The sequence below is a fragment of the Chelonoidis abingdonii genome, chromosome 6 (assembly GCF_003597395.2).
Source record: "Chelonoidis abingdonii isolate Lonesome George chromosome 6, CheloAbing_2.0, whole genome shotgun sequence".
NCBI lineage: Eukaryota > Metazoa > Chordata > Testudines > Testudinidae > Chelonoidis > Chelonoidis abingdonii.
This window is the reverse complement of record NC_133774.1, coordinates 25,217,818-25,237,934: the sequence shown is the minus strand read 5'-3', so window position 1 is coordinate 25,237,934 and position 20,117 is coordinate 25,217,818. Positions and strand designations below refer to the sequence as shown.

At 43.9% G+C, this 20,117-nt stretch overlaps 1 protein-coding gene across 1 annotated transcript in view; it reads left to right on the top strand.

The window, feature by feature from the left end:
* Nucleotides 1–1,145: 1,145 nt before the first annotated feature.
* SLC45A2 (solute carrier family 45 member 2) overlaps nt 1,146–20,117 on the top strand; it is a 52,933-nt gene continuing 33,961 nt past the window's right edge. The window contains exons 1-4 of the mRNA XM_032763221.1: nt 1,146–1,644; nt 2,499–2,675; nt 12,469–12,791; nt 17,133–17,276. Of these exons, the coding sequence (XP_032619112.1) occupies nt 1,197–1,644; nt 2,499–2,675; nt 12,469–12,791; nt 17,133–17,276 (1,092 nt within the window). The 5' untranslated portion in view covers nt 1,146–1,196. The remainder of the gene's footprint in view (nt 1,645–2,498; nt 2,676–12,468; nt 12,792–17,132; nt 17,277–20,117) is intronic.

The window sequence follows — 20,117 nt, the reverse complement described above, 5'->3', positions numbered from 1 at the left end:
CTTCCAGTCCTACATTTCTACGATTAATTTATTCTGTATTTGGTAGCTCAGGTAGCTCTTTCACTTCTCGTGATCTTGTAACAATAATAAGTACAAAATATTCAGATAGAAGTGTGATTTTTTTTTCTTCCAGTTGACAGAGTTGTGTATTCGGTACAAAAAGTATGGTCTTCGCCCTAAAGTGGTTTATTTAAATGCAAAATGTAAGCAAACATGAATGGTGGAATATCCCTTCAGTGTATAATCTCTGATCAGTAACAGGTAAGGAAACTTTAGAAATGACTTTTCTTTTCCTTTAGAGAGCAAGGCCTTGTGGTTAAAGCACAGAACTTGAAATCAAGGGATCTGGGTTCTGTTTCCCAGCTCTGGCACTTCAGGTTATGAGCCAGTGATAACACTGCACTGGTGTATTGGGAGGGTTAATTCATTTATCTTTGTAAAGACCTTTGAAATCATACCAGGAAAGGTGATTTCTGGAGCAAATCTCCCTCCTCCCCCTCCTCTGTGGGTGCTGAGGTCACCTAGGCAGCAGAACCTGTGTGGATCATTTAAAGCCAGGGGAGTGCAAGATTTGGGGAGGGCTGTGCAGGACATGCCCAATACCTGTCTGACACAGAGCTCTGTTCTGTAGCAGTTCTCTGTCAAAGGAACAGTGGAGATGGCTCTGTGGATCTTTCTTCTCTGGAACTCTGGAGGAGGTATGTTCGGCCCATAGTAGCGGAAGTGACTTTACAGCTATTCAGCAGTCTGGGAAAAGCATTTTTGCTTCCCACTACCATGGAGAATGAGCACACAACCCAGTATTCAGGCTGTTTGCTGAATGGAAGGATGTGGGCCTACGTGCTTAGTATCATAATTGCCATATAGCAGTAAGAGTAGTTTTGTTTTCAAGCCAATCCTATGCCCGAGCCCATGAGGCATGGGCACCCATTTTCTCTTCTTTCCCCGGAAAGATAATCCTTCACTCATGGATAGTTGGGAGCTCTCCAGATAGCTAGAAGCTCAGTTCTGCTAATCTTCATATACACTTCCCCACCCCCTCCTTTCCTAATTTGTGATCTCAGAGGCAGGAAAGTATGTGAGCTCCTCCTCCACCCCAGACCTTTCCCTCTCAGCATGTGAGCCAGTCTTCCTGTCATCCAGAGCTAGAACAAACCTTCTCTGAGCCACTTACAGCAACAGGCTTAGCTAGTCCAATGACTTTAACGAAACAGGATTTCAGTGCGGGACTTCCACCACCATCCGAGCTGGGCATTGCTGGCATGGACAGCAGCAGAGGGAAGGAAAAATCTGTGCTGGAATCCTTGACAGGAGGAGACCCCTTTGGATCAGTGGAGCCTGTCAAAAAGCCCTCAGGAAGGCTGATTATGCACAGCATGGCCATGCTCGGCCGGGAGTTCTGCTATGCTGTGGAGGCTGCCTTTGTCACACCGGTGCTGCTCAGTGTGGGGCTGCCCAAGGGCCTCTACAGCCTGGTGTGGCTCATCAGCCCTATCCTGGGCTTTGTGCTGCAGCCTGTGGTGGGATCAGCCAGTGACCACTGCACCTCTGGCTGGGGCAAGCGGCGCCCTTACATCCTGGCTCTGGGCTTTCTGATGTTGCTGGGTATGGCTTTGTACCTCAATGGGGACATGATGGTCTCAGGTGAGTGAGCTGCACATGGAGAGCTCATCCTGCTTCTTGAACCAGAAGGAAAAGGGGGGGGGGGGGTTGTCTATAAATAAAGGTGAGAACAGGGACATCACATTACTTGGTCTCACTGAAAAAGCTGAGGAACAACGTGATCTTTTCCAGATCCCACCCTGATGCTGCCTGTTATTTGCCAGATTGTTCTGTACTCTGTATGTGCGAGTACAATTTATTGTAGGTGCAGTTGCTTCAAAGTTCATCTGAGTAATGTCCAGGCCCAGACAGGTTTAAAGAGCTAACACATGACTCATTTAATTTGACAGTAGATTTTATTTGTATGGTTCAAATCTGGTATCTGAAGTAATAAGTATTGCCCTACCCCACCTCCCTGCTCTAAAACCTCTAACCAGGGATGGTGTTCATAGCAAAGAAAGTAATTATTCATGCATGTGCTTAATTCAGGAATGTGTAGTGCTTGTGAGTAATAGATAAGAATAACTCCTTGGGGATTATTTTGCATTGGAAATCTTGAGCAAAACTCCATAAGAATAACATTCTAGAGACCATTACGTTTCAGCTCAGGATGTAAGTTATTGAAGTTTAGCAGCCCAGGTGGAAAGCTAGCTTTACTATTATAATGGGTTATTCAGAAAAAGAGTACATTTCTCTAAACCAATGTCTGCGGTGCTGCTAGCTTTCCCTTGAGCTGGGTTAAGTGAGACGTGTGTGCCCATATGAAGACATTGTTTGCAGGCACTGAGGGAGAAATAAAGTATCACCGCCAGGGTCACCGCTCTGTTGCATTTCGTCTATAAACTACTGCAAAGTAGGGGGCTGTTGTCAGAGTGAGTTTATTTTTCTTTTTGCAGCTTTGATCCCTGAGCGAGGCAAGCAGCGGACCTGGGCTATAGTCATAACCATGCTGGGCGTCGTGCTCTTTGATTTTGCCGCTGACTTTATTGATGGTCCTATCAAAGCATATTTATTTGATGTTTGCTCTCATCAGGATAAAGAGAAGGGTCTTCATTACCATGCTCTCCTCACAGGTAAGCAGGCCCCCTTCTCTCACTCACTATCTCTGGGGGTGGGGAGTGAGCAGTTTTTTCCTCTCACTGCACTTCTAATCTTCTTGAAGGAACTGATCATCTGATCCTATGCCTCAGTCACGAGTGATTGTTGCTGGGCTTTTTTTCTGGAAAAGGTCAGCTTGTGACTACAGCTGCAGGCATTCTGCTGCCGAAAGCTCCAGGCATAGACTGAAAATGACATTTGCAAAAATTCCTACCTACGGTTAAGGGTGATTGAACAAAGTTGCCCAACATTCTTCCTTCCCCACTTTTCAAAAAGACATTGAGTTTTGCAGCCTGTTTTAATTGCCGCCCCTCCCATCCCCCCCAAGACAAAAGTGAGTGAATATCATCTGGATTCAGTGCCCAAAGAAGAGGGAAGTAAAAAACAACTGTTGAAAGGAATAACACTCCTTTATTAAAAAGAGAAGGAGAGATGCCTAAGCTGCAAAGATTGGACCCAAACTTCAGTGGTATTCAGATTCAGGTTGAGGCCAACTTGTTATATAGATGTACTGGCCAGGATGAAGTTACTAGAATCACAGAATATCAGGCTTGGAAGGGATCTCAGGAGAATATCTAGTCCAACTACTGCTCAAAGCAGGAGTAATCCCCAGACTCCCCTCAAGGATTAAGCTCACAACCCTGGGTTTAGCAGGCCAGTGCACAAACCACTGTGCTGTAGATCCATACATTTTAAGACCAACTCCAAATTCCACAAATTTTGGGGGTGTTTGGGTCCAGGGTTTTGGTTCAGTTTGTTACATTTTTATATACTGAGTGAAATTCACTCATGTTGCAGAAGGACGGGACAAGGCTCTCTGTTTCCCTTAAGTCCCATGTTGAGGATACACAGGAGATCACTGAAAGTTGCCTGCAGTAAAAGGGTCTCCAGCTAGCCCTGGCTAGGCCAATATGGAAGGGCTATGATACGAGCCGACCAGATGGTCTGTGGCATCTATGATTGTTGTTCAATTCCTGAGGATGGAATAGTGGCTACTAGCAAAGACCCTGTGCCTGGAGCCCTGGTCCCTAGTTGCAGGACTTTCCTGCCTACCTACATTTTATTCTCATAGAGCCTGATTACTCGGGCTTTTTGCAAATTAAGTTAATTTAATCCATTATGCATACCTAGATAGAAACTGTTTGACAAAGAGCACAAGTGTTAGTTATGTGCAAATGAAGATGTGAGTCTCCGTAGCATGTACACTAAATGCATCCTTTCCTCTTTGAGGTTGTTTTTTCATATGATGACCCAATAAGGACCTGAGTTGAGCAGCTGCAAGTCTCATTTGTGAGTGACGCTGATCTGTAATGAAACAGACTCCAAATATTAATCTTATTCAATGCTGCACAAGAGGAAGGACCATTTTCCTCAAAAAGACATTGTCAGCATAATCATTAATATCATCCATGATATTTCATGTGCCCAGAAGTATTTTAGGCTCAGATCAAGCAAGGATGCAGTCCTTGTGCCGAAAGGCACACAGTCTAAAGTCAACATAACACAATGAATAAGGGTCATAATCAGTCAAGGGAGGGAAAGGTAGGACAATGGTAACAGCAGATCAAGTTACGGGGTCAGGCATGTGCACATCCTGTTGGTTCTGTAACCTTTTGTTGTTGGTAGTGGTATCGCCTTACTCCTCCTCATTTCCCCTAGGCAAGAGAGCAGGTATAGTTCCTGCTTCTGCAACTTGCTCCATGTATGTGGATCCTTGCACCCATGCAGAGCCCCACTGAAGTTAAAGGTGCCATGTAGGTATTTACCTGTGCTACTGATAACACGGTACAGTACTAAAAAATAAGAGAATTTTAAAAATTTGAAGTAACTCCTGATCCTCTTGAAATCAGCAGTAGCTTTGCTGTTGCCTTCAGTGGAGACAGGATTTCATTCTCAAAGTACTTTACACTGCTTATGCTATTTATTTATCTTTAGCCTTTTTCTCTTCTGGGACAATGAAAATCACTGTAGTCATTTTCACTTTTTATTGATATTCCCTTTAACTTTTTGGTATCAGCGCTAATATGTTTGGGATGTGAGGCCTGCAAAAGAATGTCTATCTGTTTAAAAACTAGTTTCCTTAGGAATTTTTTCCCAAGACAATATTCCTACTGATCTTAGGTTTTTCTGGAAGCTTGATTTACAAAAATCTAAACTGTAGGCAGTACTAATATAAATCAAATAATTACATTCTGTGAAGCTTCTCCTCTTCAGAGCACACTACAAACATTAACTGATTCATGGAGACTCACTCATTACTAGGTATTGTCTCAGAAAAACGTGTTTTTTTTAATTGAAATTGTTTAACACAAAACTAGAGGAAAATAAAATTCTACTTGGGATTTTAGCAGCCTCAAAAGAAAATACACTCCCATCACACTACTCTGCAAAGGATTACACACTAACATAACAGTACACACATTTAAAAATTTACTCTCATTTTACAGTTTCTTTGCACACCTGCTCTTTCTTTTTTGATGAAATCTCTAGATTATTTTTTCTAACTTGAGTAGAGCAGGAGAAACCCCATATATTACAGTATCTAGCATGTAGGAATATTGTAACGGTTCCTGAGTTAGTGCATGTTGGTGGTTTTTTCTCTCTCTGGTCCAGAGTAGTTAATATACATGTGTCATAAACAAATAAGTAAGAGTTAATAAAACAGAAGTACTTCGTATCTCTTTTGCCTGTAAAGAGTTAACAAAATCAGTGAGCCTGGCTGTCACCTGACCAGAGGACCAATCAGGGGTCAGGATACTTTCAAATCTTGAGGGAGGGAAGTTTATGTATGTGCTGTTAGTTTTTGGTGGTTGTTCTCTCTGGGTTCTGAGACTGACCAGATGTGCAACCAGGTTTCTCTCCAATCTCTCCGATACAGGCGTCTTATCAGTTCAAAATAGTGTAGTACTAGGTAGATAGGCGAGTTAGTATGTTTGTTTTCTTTATGGTGTAAATGTGTATTTTGTGCGGAGGAGTTCAAATTTGTATTTGCTGAAAGGATTTTAAGTTTTTACTGTGTATACTTAGGCTGGGAGGGTATTCCCGGTTGTCTATAGCTGAAGACCCTGTACCTATTCCATCTATGTAAAATTTACGAAGATACATTTGTACTGTTTTTTTTCTCTCTTTAATTAAAAGTCTTGTTTAAGAACCTGATTGTTGTTTATTCTGGTGTAGACCCCAGGGACGGGGTCTGGACTTCACCAGGGAATTGTGGGGGATGGAGGGAATGGGAGAGAAGTTAATTTCTCTCTATGTTAGGATTACTGTCTCTCTCAGGGAGAGTTCTGGGAGGGGAGAGAGAAGGAGAGGGAAGGTGCATTTTCTCTCTGTTTAAGATTCAAGGATTTGAGATCACAATGATCTTTCAGGGTAACCCGGGAGGGGAAGCCTGGGAGAGGCAACGGTGGGGGAAAGAGTTTTCTTCTCCTTTGTTAAGATCCAAAGGTCGTGGGTCTTGGTGGTCCCCGGCAAGGTTTTGGGGGGGACCAGAAGTGTACCAGGCACTGGAATTCCTGGTTGGTGGCAGCACATACAGGTTCGAAGTTTGGTAATCGAGCTTAGAGGAATTCATGCTGGTACCCCATCTTTTGGACGCTAAGGTTCAGAGTGGGGAATTATACCCTGACAACATGTACTAACTCGTGTTAGTCAGAATTATTCACAGGATTGAGATCTACAGGAGTCAGTTTTGGTATTAGAGCCAGACAGATCTCTAATTCCTCGATCATGATTAGGTTGAGATATTATAGTATAAGAATGATCACAAGTCTAAATACAGTCTCCCTTCTCCCATCCAGGAGTGTGGGGGTGGAATTAGTTAACTCAAAATGGTCATTTGTTCTTAGTAAAGGAAACACAATTTGCCTAACGTTGATTCCTTTTAACTGTGCATGGAATTGCTGAATAAAAAAAGGAAGGAGTGTTAATTAATGAATCAAAAAGCAGAATAGGCATCAGAGAACATTAAACTTCTCTGCTGTTTCACACTTTTCTGTGGGTATGGAGTGAAAACATCTTATACTCTCTCAGTATATATGGCAAAGATTAGTATGAATAATCTCTGGACCAGCATTTTTTCCTCTAATATTACTGTATCTCTAGACACATAGTTACATGCCCTGTATGAGGTCTGAATCCATTTAAAAAAGGGTAGCAATACAAATAGATATGAAAGCCCTAAGCCTGCATTGGGATCTGCTTTGATCTGACTCCTCCTATGTGGAGTCCCAATAAGCTCAGTAGGACTCTCATACAGGCAAAGGAGCCTCTGACTGGATCTTGATGAAGAATCCAGTGTAGATACATTAGAAGGGAAGGCGGTGGGGTTTCCAAAGTGGAAAGAACTAAATTTAAATCATGTAGTGCATTTAGCAGTCAAAGACATTTATATATGTGAAAAGGGACTAGCAGAGTCTCATAAGAACATAAAAATGGCCATACTGGGTCAGACCAAAGGTCCATCTAGCCCAGTATCTGTCTACTGACAGTGGCCAGTGCCAGGTGCCCCAGAGGGAGTGAAGCTAACAGGCAATGATCAAGTGATCTTTCTCCTGCCATCCATCTCCATCCTCTGATGAACAGAGGCTAGGGACACCATTTTTTACCCTAAACTCCTTGCTGCAATGCACATTTTGTGGACTTAGCACACCATGAATTTATCAGTTGCCTGTTACAAATGTGATAGTCCCGCTTCACAACCCTCCAAGTAAGAGTTCACAATCGTGACCGTGGTCTGTTGAAGAACATTCTTTTATGTTTTAAACTGCTACCTATTATTTTTCAATTGGTACCCTAGTTCTTTCTGTATAGTTATAATAATCTTTTTCCATCCGCTTTCCTACTACATGCACCCATGATTTTATATACTCTTCAATATGCCCCTTTAGCCCTCTCTTTCAAGCTGAAGAGGCTAACCTGCTTTGAATCTTTCTTCGTATGGGACCCTCCTCAAACCCAATCCTTTAGATGCTTTCTTGAACCTTTTCTATGTCAGAATAGCTTGTTTGAGTGAAAGAACACTCTGTACACAAGTATTCGAAAGGCGTACCGAGGAGTTATATAAGGCATAAGAAGATTCTCCTCTTATTCTCTATCCCTTTGTTAATGATCCTATACTCTCTGTTTCTTTTGACCTGCCCTCTCGCGCACCTGCGTGGACATCGTCAGAGAACTATCCGATGCGCCAGATTCTTTTCTGATCTTGTTGTAGCTAATAGCCCCCATATATACTGTTATAGTGGGTTTTTTTTCACGTGCATGTACTTTACATTTATCCAACATGAAATTTTCATTTGCCATTTCGAACATACAATGGCCGCGAGATCAATATTATAGTAAGGGGCAGCTAAAATGCGTGTAATCCTGATTGGATCTTGACGTTCTTCACAACTCTGCTTTGGTCTATTACTATCTTGAGTAGTTTATATCAATCGGGCAGAACTTTGCCCCTTACTGGTTACCCTTCCTCCAGTACTATTTAGGAGTAAGTATGAATCAGAATTGGTCCTATGACTGCCCCAGGAACACCACTAGTATACCCCCTCCATTCTGAAATTTACCATTATTCTACCCTTTGTTCCCTGGCTTTTAGCCAAGTTCTTCAGTCCAGAAAGACCTTCCCTTTATCCTATGAGAGCTTAATTCTTCAATAGGCCTTTGAGTGAGGCGAGCCTTGCAAGGCTTTCTCGGAAGATCTAAGTACACTATGTCCACCTGGATCCCCTGTCCACATTTTTTTGACACCCTCAAGGAACTCTAAGATTAAGACCGATCTCCCTTTACAGGACCACATGTTGACACTGCCTCAACACTTGTGTTTGTTCTATGGTGATCTGACCAATTTTATTCGTAAGTTTTTCGACAATTTTGCCGTAATGACATTAGATCACCGGTCTGTAATTGACCGGGATGACCTCAGAGCCCATTTAAATCATGGCGTACCAATTAGTACTTCAGCATTGGGTATGAAGCCGATTCTAATGACAGGTACACACCTTGTTATGGTCTCCGCAACTCACATTTTGAGTTCTTTCAACCTCTTCGGTGCAATGCCACTGGTCCCGGGTGATTGTTTAATGTTATCAATTAATTCCAAAACCTCCTCTAGTGCACCTTCATCTGTGTCACAGTGTCACTACAAGGTATGGACTCAAAGGTGTAGGTTTGAATCTCCTGAACATCCTACCGCTCGAAGACTGAATGCAAAGAAATCCATTTAGTTTCCTCGCAATGACTTATGTCTTTTAAGCGCTCCTTTTGTATCTCAATCAGTCCCAGGCGCGCCTACAGGTGTAGCAGGCTGTCCTGCTATCGTGACTGTACCTTAAAAAACATTTTTTTTCACTTTGGAGTTCTTTGGCTAGCTGTTCAAACCCCTTTGGCTTTTTCTATTACACTCTGCCAGACTTAAACTGTCAGCGTTTGTGTCCTTTCGTTTGCCTCACCTAGGATTGTGACTTCCACTTTTTTACAAGGAAGTACTTTTTATTCTCATTCGCTTCTTTTACATGTTGTTAAGCACGGTGACTCTTTTTAGTTCTTTTCTGTTTCTTAATTTGGTGTATACATTTGACGTTGGCCTCTTTATGTGTCTTAAAAAGCGACCATGAACTTGGCGGTGATTTCACTTTAGTCACGTACCTTATTAACTTTGTTTACTAAACCCCCTATTTTTTGTATAGTTCCCCTTTTGAATATAAATGTCACACAGTGTGGCTGGTGAGGTGTTCTTCCCCCCCACAGAAGTTTGACGCTGTTGTTGGTGGCTCACTATTTCAAGCGGTAATACTGCTATATACCTGACATGCTCCCTGCGCTCCATCAGAGATAATCTGCGAGTTGCCTCTCCCTTGTGAAGTTCCTCACCAGCTGCTTCATGAAGCAGTCATTTAAAGTATGAGAAATTTTATCTCATTCGTACCTGACGTGAAACGTTCCCATCAATATGGCGAATATATGATCCTCACTATTGATTAAGTTCTTAATTTGATAGCCCTCTCTAATTCCTTTAGTATTTCACTATTACTGTCCTGGTCAGGTGGTCGATAATAGATCCCTAATGTTATATTTTTATTAGAGCATGAAATTTCTATCCATAGCGATTCTATGGAACATGTGGATTCGCTTAAGATTTTTACTTCATTTGAATCTACATTTTCCTTCACATATAGTGCCATTCCTCCCCCTGCACGACCTGTTCTGTCCTTCCGATATATTTTTTACCCTGGAATGATTGTGTCCCATTGATTGCTCTCAGTCCACTAGGTTTCTGTGATGTCTATTATATCAATATCCTCCTTTATCACAAGGCACTCTAATTCACCCATCGTATTATTTAGACTTCTAGCATTTGTGTACAAGCACTTTAAAAACTTGTCCCTGTTTATTTGTCTGCCCTTTTCTAATGTGCCAGATTCTTTTTTATGTGACTGTTTATCATCTGATCTGGCCCTCACATTATTCTCTTCCATCCTCTGTTCCTGACTAGAACCTGGAGATTCTCTATCATCAGACTCTCCCCTAAGAGAAGTCTGTGTCCAATCCACATGCTCCTCTGCAGCAGTCAGCTTTCGCCCGTCTCCTAGTTTAAAAACTGCTCTACAACCTTTTTAATGTTTAGTGCCAGCAGTCTGGTTCCACTTTGGCTTAGGTGGAGCCTATCTCTCCTGTATAGGCTCCCCCATCCCAAAAGTTTCCCCAGTTCCTAATGAACATAAACCCCTCCTCTCCGCACCATCGTCTCATCCACGCATTGAGACTCTGAAGCTCTGCCTGCCTACCTGGCCCTGCGTGTGGAACTGGGAGCATTTCTGAGAATGCCACCATAGAGGTCTTGAATTTCAGTCTCTTCCCTAGCAGCCTAAATTTGGCTTCCAGGACATCTCAGGACCCCATCCTGAGAATAACTGAAGACAAATAATGCAAGAACTTGAACTCCATAGGCAGTGGAGGGCTTGTTTTTTACAACCATGGAGGAAGGGTAAGTTGGAGGTTAGGGAACGGAACTGGGGCTCAGGAGGCAGGCATTCTGTTCCTGGCACTGTCACATGTTCCTGGGTGACATGCCTGTGCCTCAATTTCTCCACGTGTACCTACCTTACTAAGGGATTAAAGCTAAATTCATTGATGTTTGCAAATGCATTGAAATTCCCAGAAGGAAGGTCCTTAGAGAAGTGAAAATGTAATTTATCTGCTTGTGGGTTTGAACCTAGCACCTTCAGTGCTTAACATAATCTCCATTGCTTGAAGTTGGTTTAATTTCTTGTTGTTCTTCCACCGGTAAAATTCTGGCCTTACTGAAGTCAGTGGCAAACCTCACACTGACTTGAGCAGGGCCAGGATTTCACTCAATGTGTCCATCTCTGTTAGTGTTACCACATTAGCTCCAGAAGAGGCGGTTCTTGATTTTAGCTCTGAAGATCTCGGTTTCAAACCCAGCTGCTATCCCAATTATGTCATCTTATTTATTTCAATACAAATCAAAAACTGAAAGGGAGACTAAATGCACAGGTAGATCTAAGTGCCTGCGTGCCACAGCAGCTGCCAATACAACCTTTATTTTAATGGGTGGTTTTTGTTTTCCCCTTTGGTGGCTGTGTGGTGTGACTGCCTGTGTGGTAGCAAAATGCAGTGGAAGGAGGCAGCTTCTGGAGCAACAATTATTATTAAAAACGTATCCTCACACTTCTGCAGCTAACTCACCGTTTAGGAATGCGATGGATACAATGCTCATTGTGGTAGTATTAGATTTAACTCAGATCATGGCACTTTCAGTCTAGAGACCAGGGACTGAGTGGACCATAGGGGATGAACTCCCACCTCAGCCTTTTGAAATGGTCCCTCCAAATCAGGCTTGAAGAACATTGGGGTGGGGGTGATGGAACCTGCACTACTGTAGTCCATGCTGCACTGCTTGTGGGAGGACTTTGTACCTCAGGGCTGTCAATCCAGCATCTCTTATGAACATTAAATTAAATCATTTCATTATTAAGACAACAACAAGCTTAGTGTGTAAGCCCTTGGATTTTTATATCCAGACAAACTAGAATTTAGGAAGCTGTTTCATGTCATGACTTGATAACTATCTATGCCAAGGTGTGAATAGATCCAAAGCCCATGGCCTTGTGGTTGCAGTCTCTGGTAGTCACCCTGCCTTGTGGTTGTAGTCTCTGGTGGTCACCCCACCTAGCAGTTACGCTGGGGAAAGTAGGGGAACCTGGATCCTCCTGCTCCATCAGGTTCTAATCCAGGGTCCTGCAAGGCCTGTCCTGTGCCTCTCACTCTGGGGTGCCTTCCTAGGTCACTTCCTAGCTCCCCCTCCCTGCAGCAGGCTGCAGTTGTCCTGGAAAACTTCATGTCCTACCTCCTGGGTTGCCCATGTGTCTCCAGCCCATAAAATCTACTGCTCCCTGACACTCCTCCTCCCGGTCTGGGTCTGGCTGCGTCATCCTCCAGAGCTTGTCCTTCCCCTGCCCTGTCTGTCCCCAACTGAGTTAGCTGGCTCCCCTTTAAATCTGCTCAGCACTGATGGAGGAGTGGGGCCTCCTAAGCCCAGAACTGCTCTTGAATCCTTTGCTGTCCCATGAGGGGTTTATATACCCAGTCACACAGGGATTCACTAAAATCTCTAATTTTTTGTGTTGCTGGGAATTTCCTCATAGATATTGTGACATCTTAATAATAATTCTTCAGTAACTTACTGGAGCTTGGGTTTTTGTTTTGTTTTTCAATAAATGCCAATGGAGTTTTCTTTCTTTCTCTCTCCAGGTCTGGGTGGTGCCCTGGGTTACCTAACAGGTGCTATGGATTGGGGGAATTCTGTACTAGGAAGATTTTTGGGATCGGAATTCCAGGTGATGTTCATCATTGCGGCTTTGGTTTTCCTAATCTGTCTTACTGTACACTTGTGCAGCATTCCCGAAGCCCCTCTCAAAGATGACAATACAGAAACTAAGCTCTTGCTGAAAGTGGATGGATCCTCCAAGTATGGTTCCATCGAGAGCGTCAACAATGGTTATTTAAAACCAAAATATGCTGAAAAAAGGACTTTATCTGAGTTGGGGAAATCCACCGAAACACCACAGACACAGGTAATTGTTTTGTAGCCTGTAACATTCCATTTGGGGAAGGTCATAGCTCCAGTCCTGGAGCCTATGATGCAATTGCAAGTGATATGATCAGCTAGACCCTCAAGTTCTCTAGAAAAGTAACATGGAAGCAGTAACTTTCTTCTAGGGATAATTACTCTTCTTCAGTTTGTCATCATCAGCCAGACTAGTGAAAACTACAGGACAGGCAGCATTGTTTAGTGCTTAGAGAAGACAACCGAGGAGCAGGAAACCTGGGTTTTCTATTCTAGACTCTTCCATGGATTCATTATATAAGCTCAGGCAAGTTTCTTAGGCACTGTTTCCCAATATTTCCCCAGATGGGGTTAGGAGCATACCACTTTGTAATGAGCTTTAACACCATATTGTGTAGAAAGAACGAGAAACCCAGCTGCCCTCCGATACATATGAACAGCTCCCGTTGAAGTCAATGGCACATACACAAGTAAGCTCCAAAGGCAAAATATCAGTGTTCACTGCTCTAAGTAAGTATGGTGTTCAGATCTTGGAAAAGTAAATCCTGGCAATGCTGATTTTGTTTTAATTGCTTCTTAATCAGATACGCCAACTGTGAGTCAGTGGTAAACGACTGGCTGCTGTGTTTTGTTACTTAAGGGCTTTATATCTATAACTTCTCCAGTGTTCCCCAGGTGGGAGCGGGTGAAGCATTGTAAACTGGCACATGCATTTTGTACGTTCCATTGAGGCATTTTTTTTCGACCAAGGCAACTTGGAAAATTGCTGAGGTGATTCTCTCTGAAAAACATGGGAACATTGTGTCTCTAGCATAATGCTTGCCAAGTGAAATAGGCAGCCTTTTGTTTTTGCTGTTACGTTGACTAGAAGTGTTCAGAATCCTCATTGCATTGTTGTGGTATCCTAGGAAAATAAAATGCTAATCTATGTGTTTGGTTCCTAACCACGAGAAATGAGCTAGTGAGCTGCTTGTTTTGCTTCCCTTATGTGCAAGTGTCTCTGATTTAAATCTTTGGAAACTAACTAAATCCTGTGGCCAAAATGTTCAGATATGGGTGCTTAAAGTTAGGCACCTAAATCCTCATATAGGTTCCTAGATAAAAGTGCCCTGATTTTAGGTGTGTGTCTGTATTCTGCTAGAGGCCCCATTGTGCTAGGAACTGTACAAACATCGAATGGATGATAGACCCTGCTTAGAGGGAAGACAAAGAGAGAGGGACAAACAACAATTTGTCAGAATTATGGAACTTATACATTACAATTTCCCCCTGCCATCCCCTCAGACCAGCTGCAGCAGCCAACATCCTTCACCATCATTGCTCACCAGGAGTGCCCTTCCTCGGATTGTTCGAGGTGCCAAACACCCACCACTCCCTTTGGCCACAGAAATTCTCAGAAAGAGAGATTTATTAAGAACAGAGAAAGCAGGTCACATAAGAACATGATAAGCAGGTGGCATAATACAACTATCCTCTCACTGAACAAGCTAATGCCATTGAATCAATCACACATGATACTTCAGAAAACCCAACCTGTCTTTTCTTGCTATTCCACTAGCTTCCTCTCTAACCTTTTGGTTGAGCAACTTGCCAGAGACCTCGATGCTGGTATTGAGGGTCTTGTGTCTCTCAGTGTCATCTTCTTTTCCTCCACCTGACTTGTAGCATTCTTATGCATCTCATGTTTCTTTGATGTGCCTGGCTTAGCAGTATCAGTCCAGACACCCTTGCCTTGCCACAAATGTGAGTACCACTCCAGTGCTTCTCTGGAGACACATCTTTTGTCTGTCTCATGCCATAGCCACTGAATGTTTTCCACATTCATTTACTACGACTGCTAAATCACTTAGGTTCCTATTGTTCTGTCTGCCTTTTATATTTTATTTCCAGACAAGCACCCCTTCAACTCATATTTGTCCTAGTCTAAGGATTACGCTCTTGCGTATTTATTGTCTCGGCAAGAGGTATCAACCTGAAGCCAGGCTGGTCTGCCTTCAGTGAGACAGGCTTGGATTATTTTTGTAGTTCCCTCTTAAACTGATTTCTGTCCTGTATCAAGTATAAATTGATGCTGTTGAAAGCTTCTGTGAAAATCTGAGAATTCAACACCAACCTTTGAACGACACTAAAAAAAACCCCCTACGTTTACAAAATCAGAAATATTATATGAACTAAAAAAGCACTTGCAAATTGCTTTAGAAAAACCTTTCACTAAAAGAGAAATGGTTCTGTTAACACAATTTTTGCAAAAAGGTATGATTGTGCTTTTTAAGGGCTACCAGTGAATTAGCTAATCTAATTAATGCCAATGTGTTATTCCAAGATTAGATACCTTAAAAGCAATCATAGATTTTCAGTATGTATTATGAATCCTTTGACTAAACTCCTGGTTCTTTTTTGTGATTGAGTTGCTATAATATGAATAGACATCTGGACTAAATGCTTGTCCTCCAACATGTTGTCAGACTGTTTAGGGCCTGATTCTGTAATCCTTAGCCATATTGAGTAGCACTTATCCCCGTGATAATCCCATTAATTTCAAATTGATTTCTTTGAGAACTGCTGGGTGCTTGGTGCTTTTGCAAAACAGGTCACATTTAGGTGCATGTGATGGGGGTGCCCAGGCTTCTGTCCTTTTTGCTTTGCACAGACTGCTCAGAGAACTTCTCTCTTGTAGATACCCCCGTGCAGTTTATTTAGTGTTTCACTCTACCACTTTTCACAGACTACTGCAGTCACTGTATTTTACAATGTTATCCAGCTTTGCTGACCCTTCTGCAAAAGGTGGGGGAGAGGGGAATATGTCTCCTCCCCAAGAAATCTCACTTGCCTGCCTCCTCGCCTACTCGTTCACATGAAAGGGCAGATTTTGGCCCACGTAAGTTTTTTAATTAGCTACAAAGATTTCATGAGAAACACAAGTGAGGGAAAGATTATTTTAGCCAAACCTAATTGCCTAACCTCAGGCTGTTTGGTAAATTTCTGGGGGATTTTATTTAATGCCCACCAATACTGTGCTCTGCACTGTGCAAACGAATAAGCCATGGTACTAGTGCCTAATAATATAAAGTCTATTTCAATTCACATAAAACAGTTCTTGTATGTAGACTGTAAGAAAACCACTTTGTAACTGGTCTTGTAGTTACGGCATTGGACTGGGACTCAGGAGATCTGGGGTCAATTCAAGCTTTGCCACAAACTGTGTGTGAGCTTGGGCCAGTCATTCTCCATCTGTCAAATGGGGATGATAGTATTTCTTTCTCCCACCATTTGTCACCTCTTGTCTATTTGGAGCTAAATTGTGACATCTATGCTGAGTAGTATCTTACTCCTTGGGTAGTTCTATTGATTTCAATGGGATTATTTGTGATGTAAGGCACTACTCAACACAAATAAGACTAACGCAATCCGGCCTTATGTTGTAGGCTCTTCAGGGCAGGGACTTGTTCTCATTGTGCACTTGTACAGTGCTTAGATCCCTGATCTCAACTGGGGCCCCTAGGTGCCACTGTAATACAAATAAATAGAGCTGTTCAGAAAAATATTTTTCCCCCCCATGAAATATTTTGAGTTTTGGGGAAAATATTTTGGCCAAACACAAAATATTTAAATTTCAAACTGCCACTATGGTGCCTCATGAGTGCTGTAATTCAGAGACCCTGTGCTCTCATTGTTTTCTATATGCCAACCTCCCTGGCTATACTGCATGTCCCATGAGGTACCATGGTGTCACCTCATAGTGAGGTAGTATATAAAGGCAATGTGGCAGCAATGTGTGATGGGAGCTGAAGTCTGGGTGGGAAGACCAGCCCACATGAGGCACCTGAACTACGACTCCCATGAGGCACCACTATAGCATTTCACAATAGAAATATTTTGATTTTTCAGATTAAACATTTCATTTTCTGCTATTCATTTTTTCCATGAAACAATTGAATTCTGACACTTTATGAAAAATTCCATTTAGTCAAAAACCCAATCTTCTGCTGAAAAACAGTTTGACAGAAAATTTGGAAATAAATAGTAATATTAATATCAAGAAAATCTACACTGTATTGAGTTGATCCAGCTCCCATCAAAGTCATTGTGCGTCTATCCATTGACTTGAATTAAATGCCAGCTAACTAATGCACTAGTTCTGCTCTTACTGAATAGAAAAGAAAGGTACAAATATGTAGTTACTGAACCTAACAAAGGGACTGTCAAGATTGCAGTGACTCTTCCTAGTGACACAAACAGAAAAGGCCCAGAACTGAAAAAAGCTGAGATCTTGCTGACCCGCTGGCAGCTGTTTTGTTAGTTTTCAAAGCAGCAACACTGTTGTTTGTTGTTAATTGCTTCCTTCCAGGTTCAGACACGGATGACCGTTAAATGCCTTCTGAAGGCACTTTTAAGTATGCCTTCCCACTATCGCTGTCTGTGCGTCAGCCACCTCGTCGGGTGGACAGCTTTCCTTTCCAACATGCTCTTCTTCACTGACTTCATGGGACAGGTAAGAGACGCACACATCTGCTCACGTACCCCAAAAGTCATCTTCTCGTGGGATTGTTTTAAGCACTTGCCTATGCTGTGACAGTGCTGTTGGGGGTCAGTAACTGCTAGAACAGCTGACTGAGAGTTTTGTAAAGGACAGATGAATGCCCGCAGGGCCTCATTTTCGAACTAGGGTAGCGGGGGCGGGGAAAGCCCTTCTGCCTTTTGATGTGCATTTGGCTGAAAGAGATAAAATAATGATTTTACTCATGCTTCCTGGAACTTTCAAGGACATCTATTCCCATTTTACTATTTAGAACAAAGCACAGAGATCTGCGGCAAACACACCAGTGCTCTGCTTTGGCTGTACGGCTGCTCATTGAAAGTATACTAATTAAAGACCTGCTGCTGCTGCTGCTTTGGAATAGGCTCTGCTGTGGCGCACTGGAGTAGCAGTCACCATGTGCACCCTTCATCTGGAAGCATAACAGAAAAGCTTCCGTAGGGCAATACAACCCTGTGCAACTCAGCCCTCTTGCCCCCTTTATGAACAGGCTTCCCCTTCCATGTCCTCTAGACTGTGCTGTGGTGCCTTCTCTGGACAATGACATCAGCTCCTTGCCATCAGTGATTCCTTCCCTTCAGGGCCCCTGAAGCTCTCCCTTCCTCCAAGAAGCTTCCAAACCAGGGGCTCCCCATGCTCTACCCTACCTGTGTGGTTCTCCCGTCCTCTTGCCTCTCTGGCCCCAGCTGCTACTTTTCAGTCAGGCTCCTGACTACATCCCCAGCGGCTGCTGTCCTTCCCACTGGTTATCCCAACACCTCCCACACAGCAGCCTGCTTTCTTCTGGCCCCCAACCATTTGCTAGGTGCCACTAGGGGAGTGGGAGTGTGTGTTTCCCAGGAAGTGTGCATGGGAATATATGGCAGAGTGGGAGAGAATGGGTGAGAGGTGGCTTTACAGCGCTGCAACTCACTCACCATCCACACTTGCAAGGCACATACTGCTCTGTATCTCCCTGGCTACAACGCTGGTTTTACTCCACCTGGGCCTGGGGAATAACGACTATAGTACTGCTGATACAGAGCTGCTCCGCCAGTGTGGCCACCAAAAGTGCTGTTATTGGCCTCCAGAGGTATTCGGAGGCATCCCAGTATGCCTGTTCAGCCACTCATCTGCCTTGGCCTCAGGTGACCTGCCCTTTAAATGCCCCGGGAATTTTAAAAATCCCCTTCCTGTTTGCTCAGCCAAGTGTGGAGTGCAATCAGTGAATCTTTCCAGGTGACCATGGCTCCACGTGGCAAACGAGCCCCAGCATGGAGCAATGGCGAGTTGCTGGACCTCATCAGTGTTTGGGGGGAGGAAGCTGTGCAGTCCCAGCTGCGCTCCAGCCGTAGGAATTATGATACCTATGGGCCAATATCAAGGGTTATGCTGGAAAGGAGCCATGACCGGGACACGCTGCAGTGCAGGATTAAAGTGAAGGAGCTGCAGAGTGCCTATTGCAAAGCCCGCGAGGGAAACTGCTGCTCCAGCGCTGCCCCTACGACCTGCCGTTCTTACAAAAAGCTGGACACGATACTTGGGGGTGACCCCACCACCAATCCGATGACCATGATGGACACTTCAGAGCGGAGGGAGGAGGAGGGAGCGAAAAGCGAGAGTGAGGTACTGGGGTAGGGGAGACACCCCGGAGTCCCATGGAGGCACGCAGCCAGGAGCTCTTCTCCCGCCGAGAGGAAGGTGCCAGTCCAGCAGCCAGTACTTGGTGAGAGGCAACAAACAGAGGAGCCAGGTTCCTGGTAAGCGGCTTTTTCTTCATGATGGAAATTTTTTCGACAGAGGAGAAGGTGAGGGCTGCATGCATGCATGCCTAGATGCGGAATAACACATTGATGTGGTCTATCACATTGCGGTAATCGGCATCGGTAATCTCTTCAAAAGTTTCAGCCAGAGCGTGGGCAATGCACTTGCGCAAGTTTATTGGGAGAGTCACTGTGGTCCTTGTCCCAGTCAGGCTAATGCATCCGCGCCACTGTGCTGTGAGGGGTCGGGGGACCATTGCTGCACACAGGCAAGCTGCATAGGGGCCAGAGCAGAATCCGCATTGCTGTAGAAGACCCTCCCGCACTTCCCAGGTGACCCACAGCAGAGAGATACCTTCCAGGATCAACTCCTGTGGAAATGTTGGGATAGTGTTCAGTGTAGGTGCCCCCTGCAGCTGTTTACTTTTCCCAATGCACAGAAACCCCGAGGACAGTAGAGCCCTGAAGCAATCAGTCCCCCTTACTCACCATTTCGGGGCTCCCGTGGGTTATGTGCACTCTCTTTGGGATGGGAAAATTATTCTATTGTGAAGACTGTTACACTCCTTAACTGTGTGGGAATAACTTGTCTGGTATAAACAATGCTGCCTCTGTTAAGTGTTGCATTTTTTGCCTTTACAGAAGCAACCTTGAGATCTCAGCTGCCCATGTTATCAACATCTCAAAGACTACAAAACCTCCGGAAGAAGCTGCGAAAAAGCAAAGAAGACATGCTGCAAGCAGTTATGAAGCACTCTGTCACAGAGAATCAAAAAGTGCAGGACTAGAGGGAAAGGGAAAGCAGGATCCGCCAGAAAAATGCAGTGGACAGAAAGAAAAGCACATAATAGCTGATAAGCACCCTGGCACGCCAAGCGGACTCTATCCAGCTGCTTGTAGCCATGCAGGCAGAGCACTACTGCGCCTGCCCACCCCCCACCCCCATCCCAAAGCTCTTTCCCTTGTGCCCCAGTGTCAGCTCAAAACCCTTTTCCCCTGCATCCAGGTTCTTACCACCACCAGCTGCCTCCAACACCTGTACGTTCACCAACCA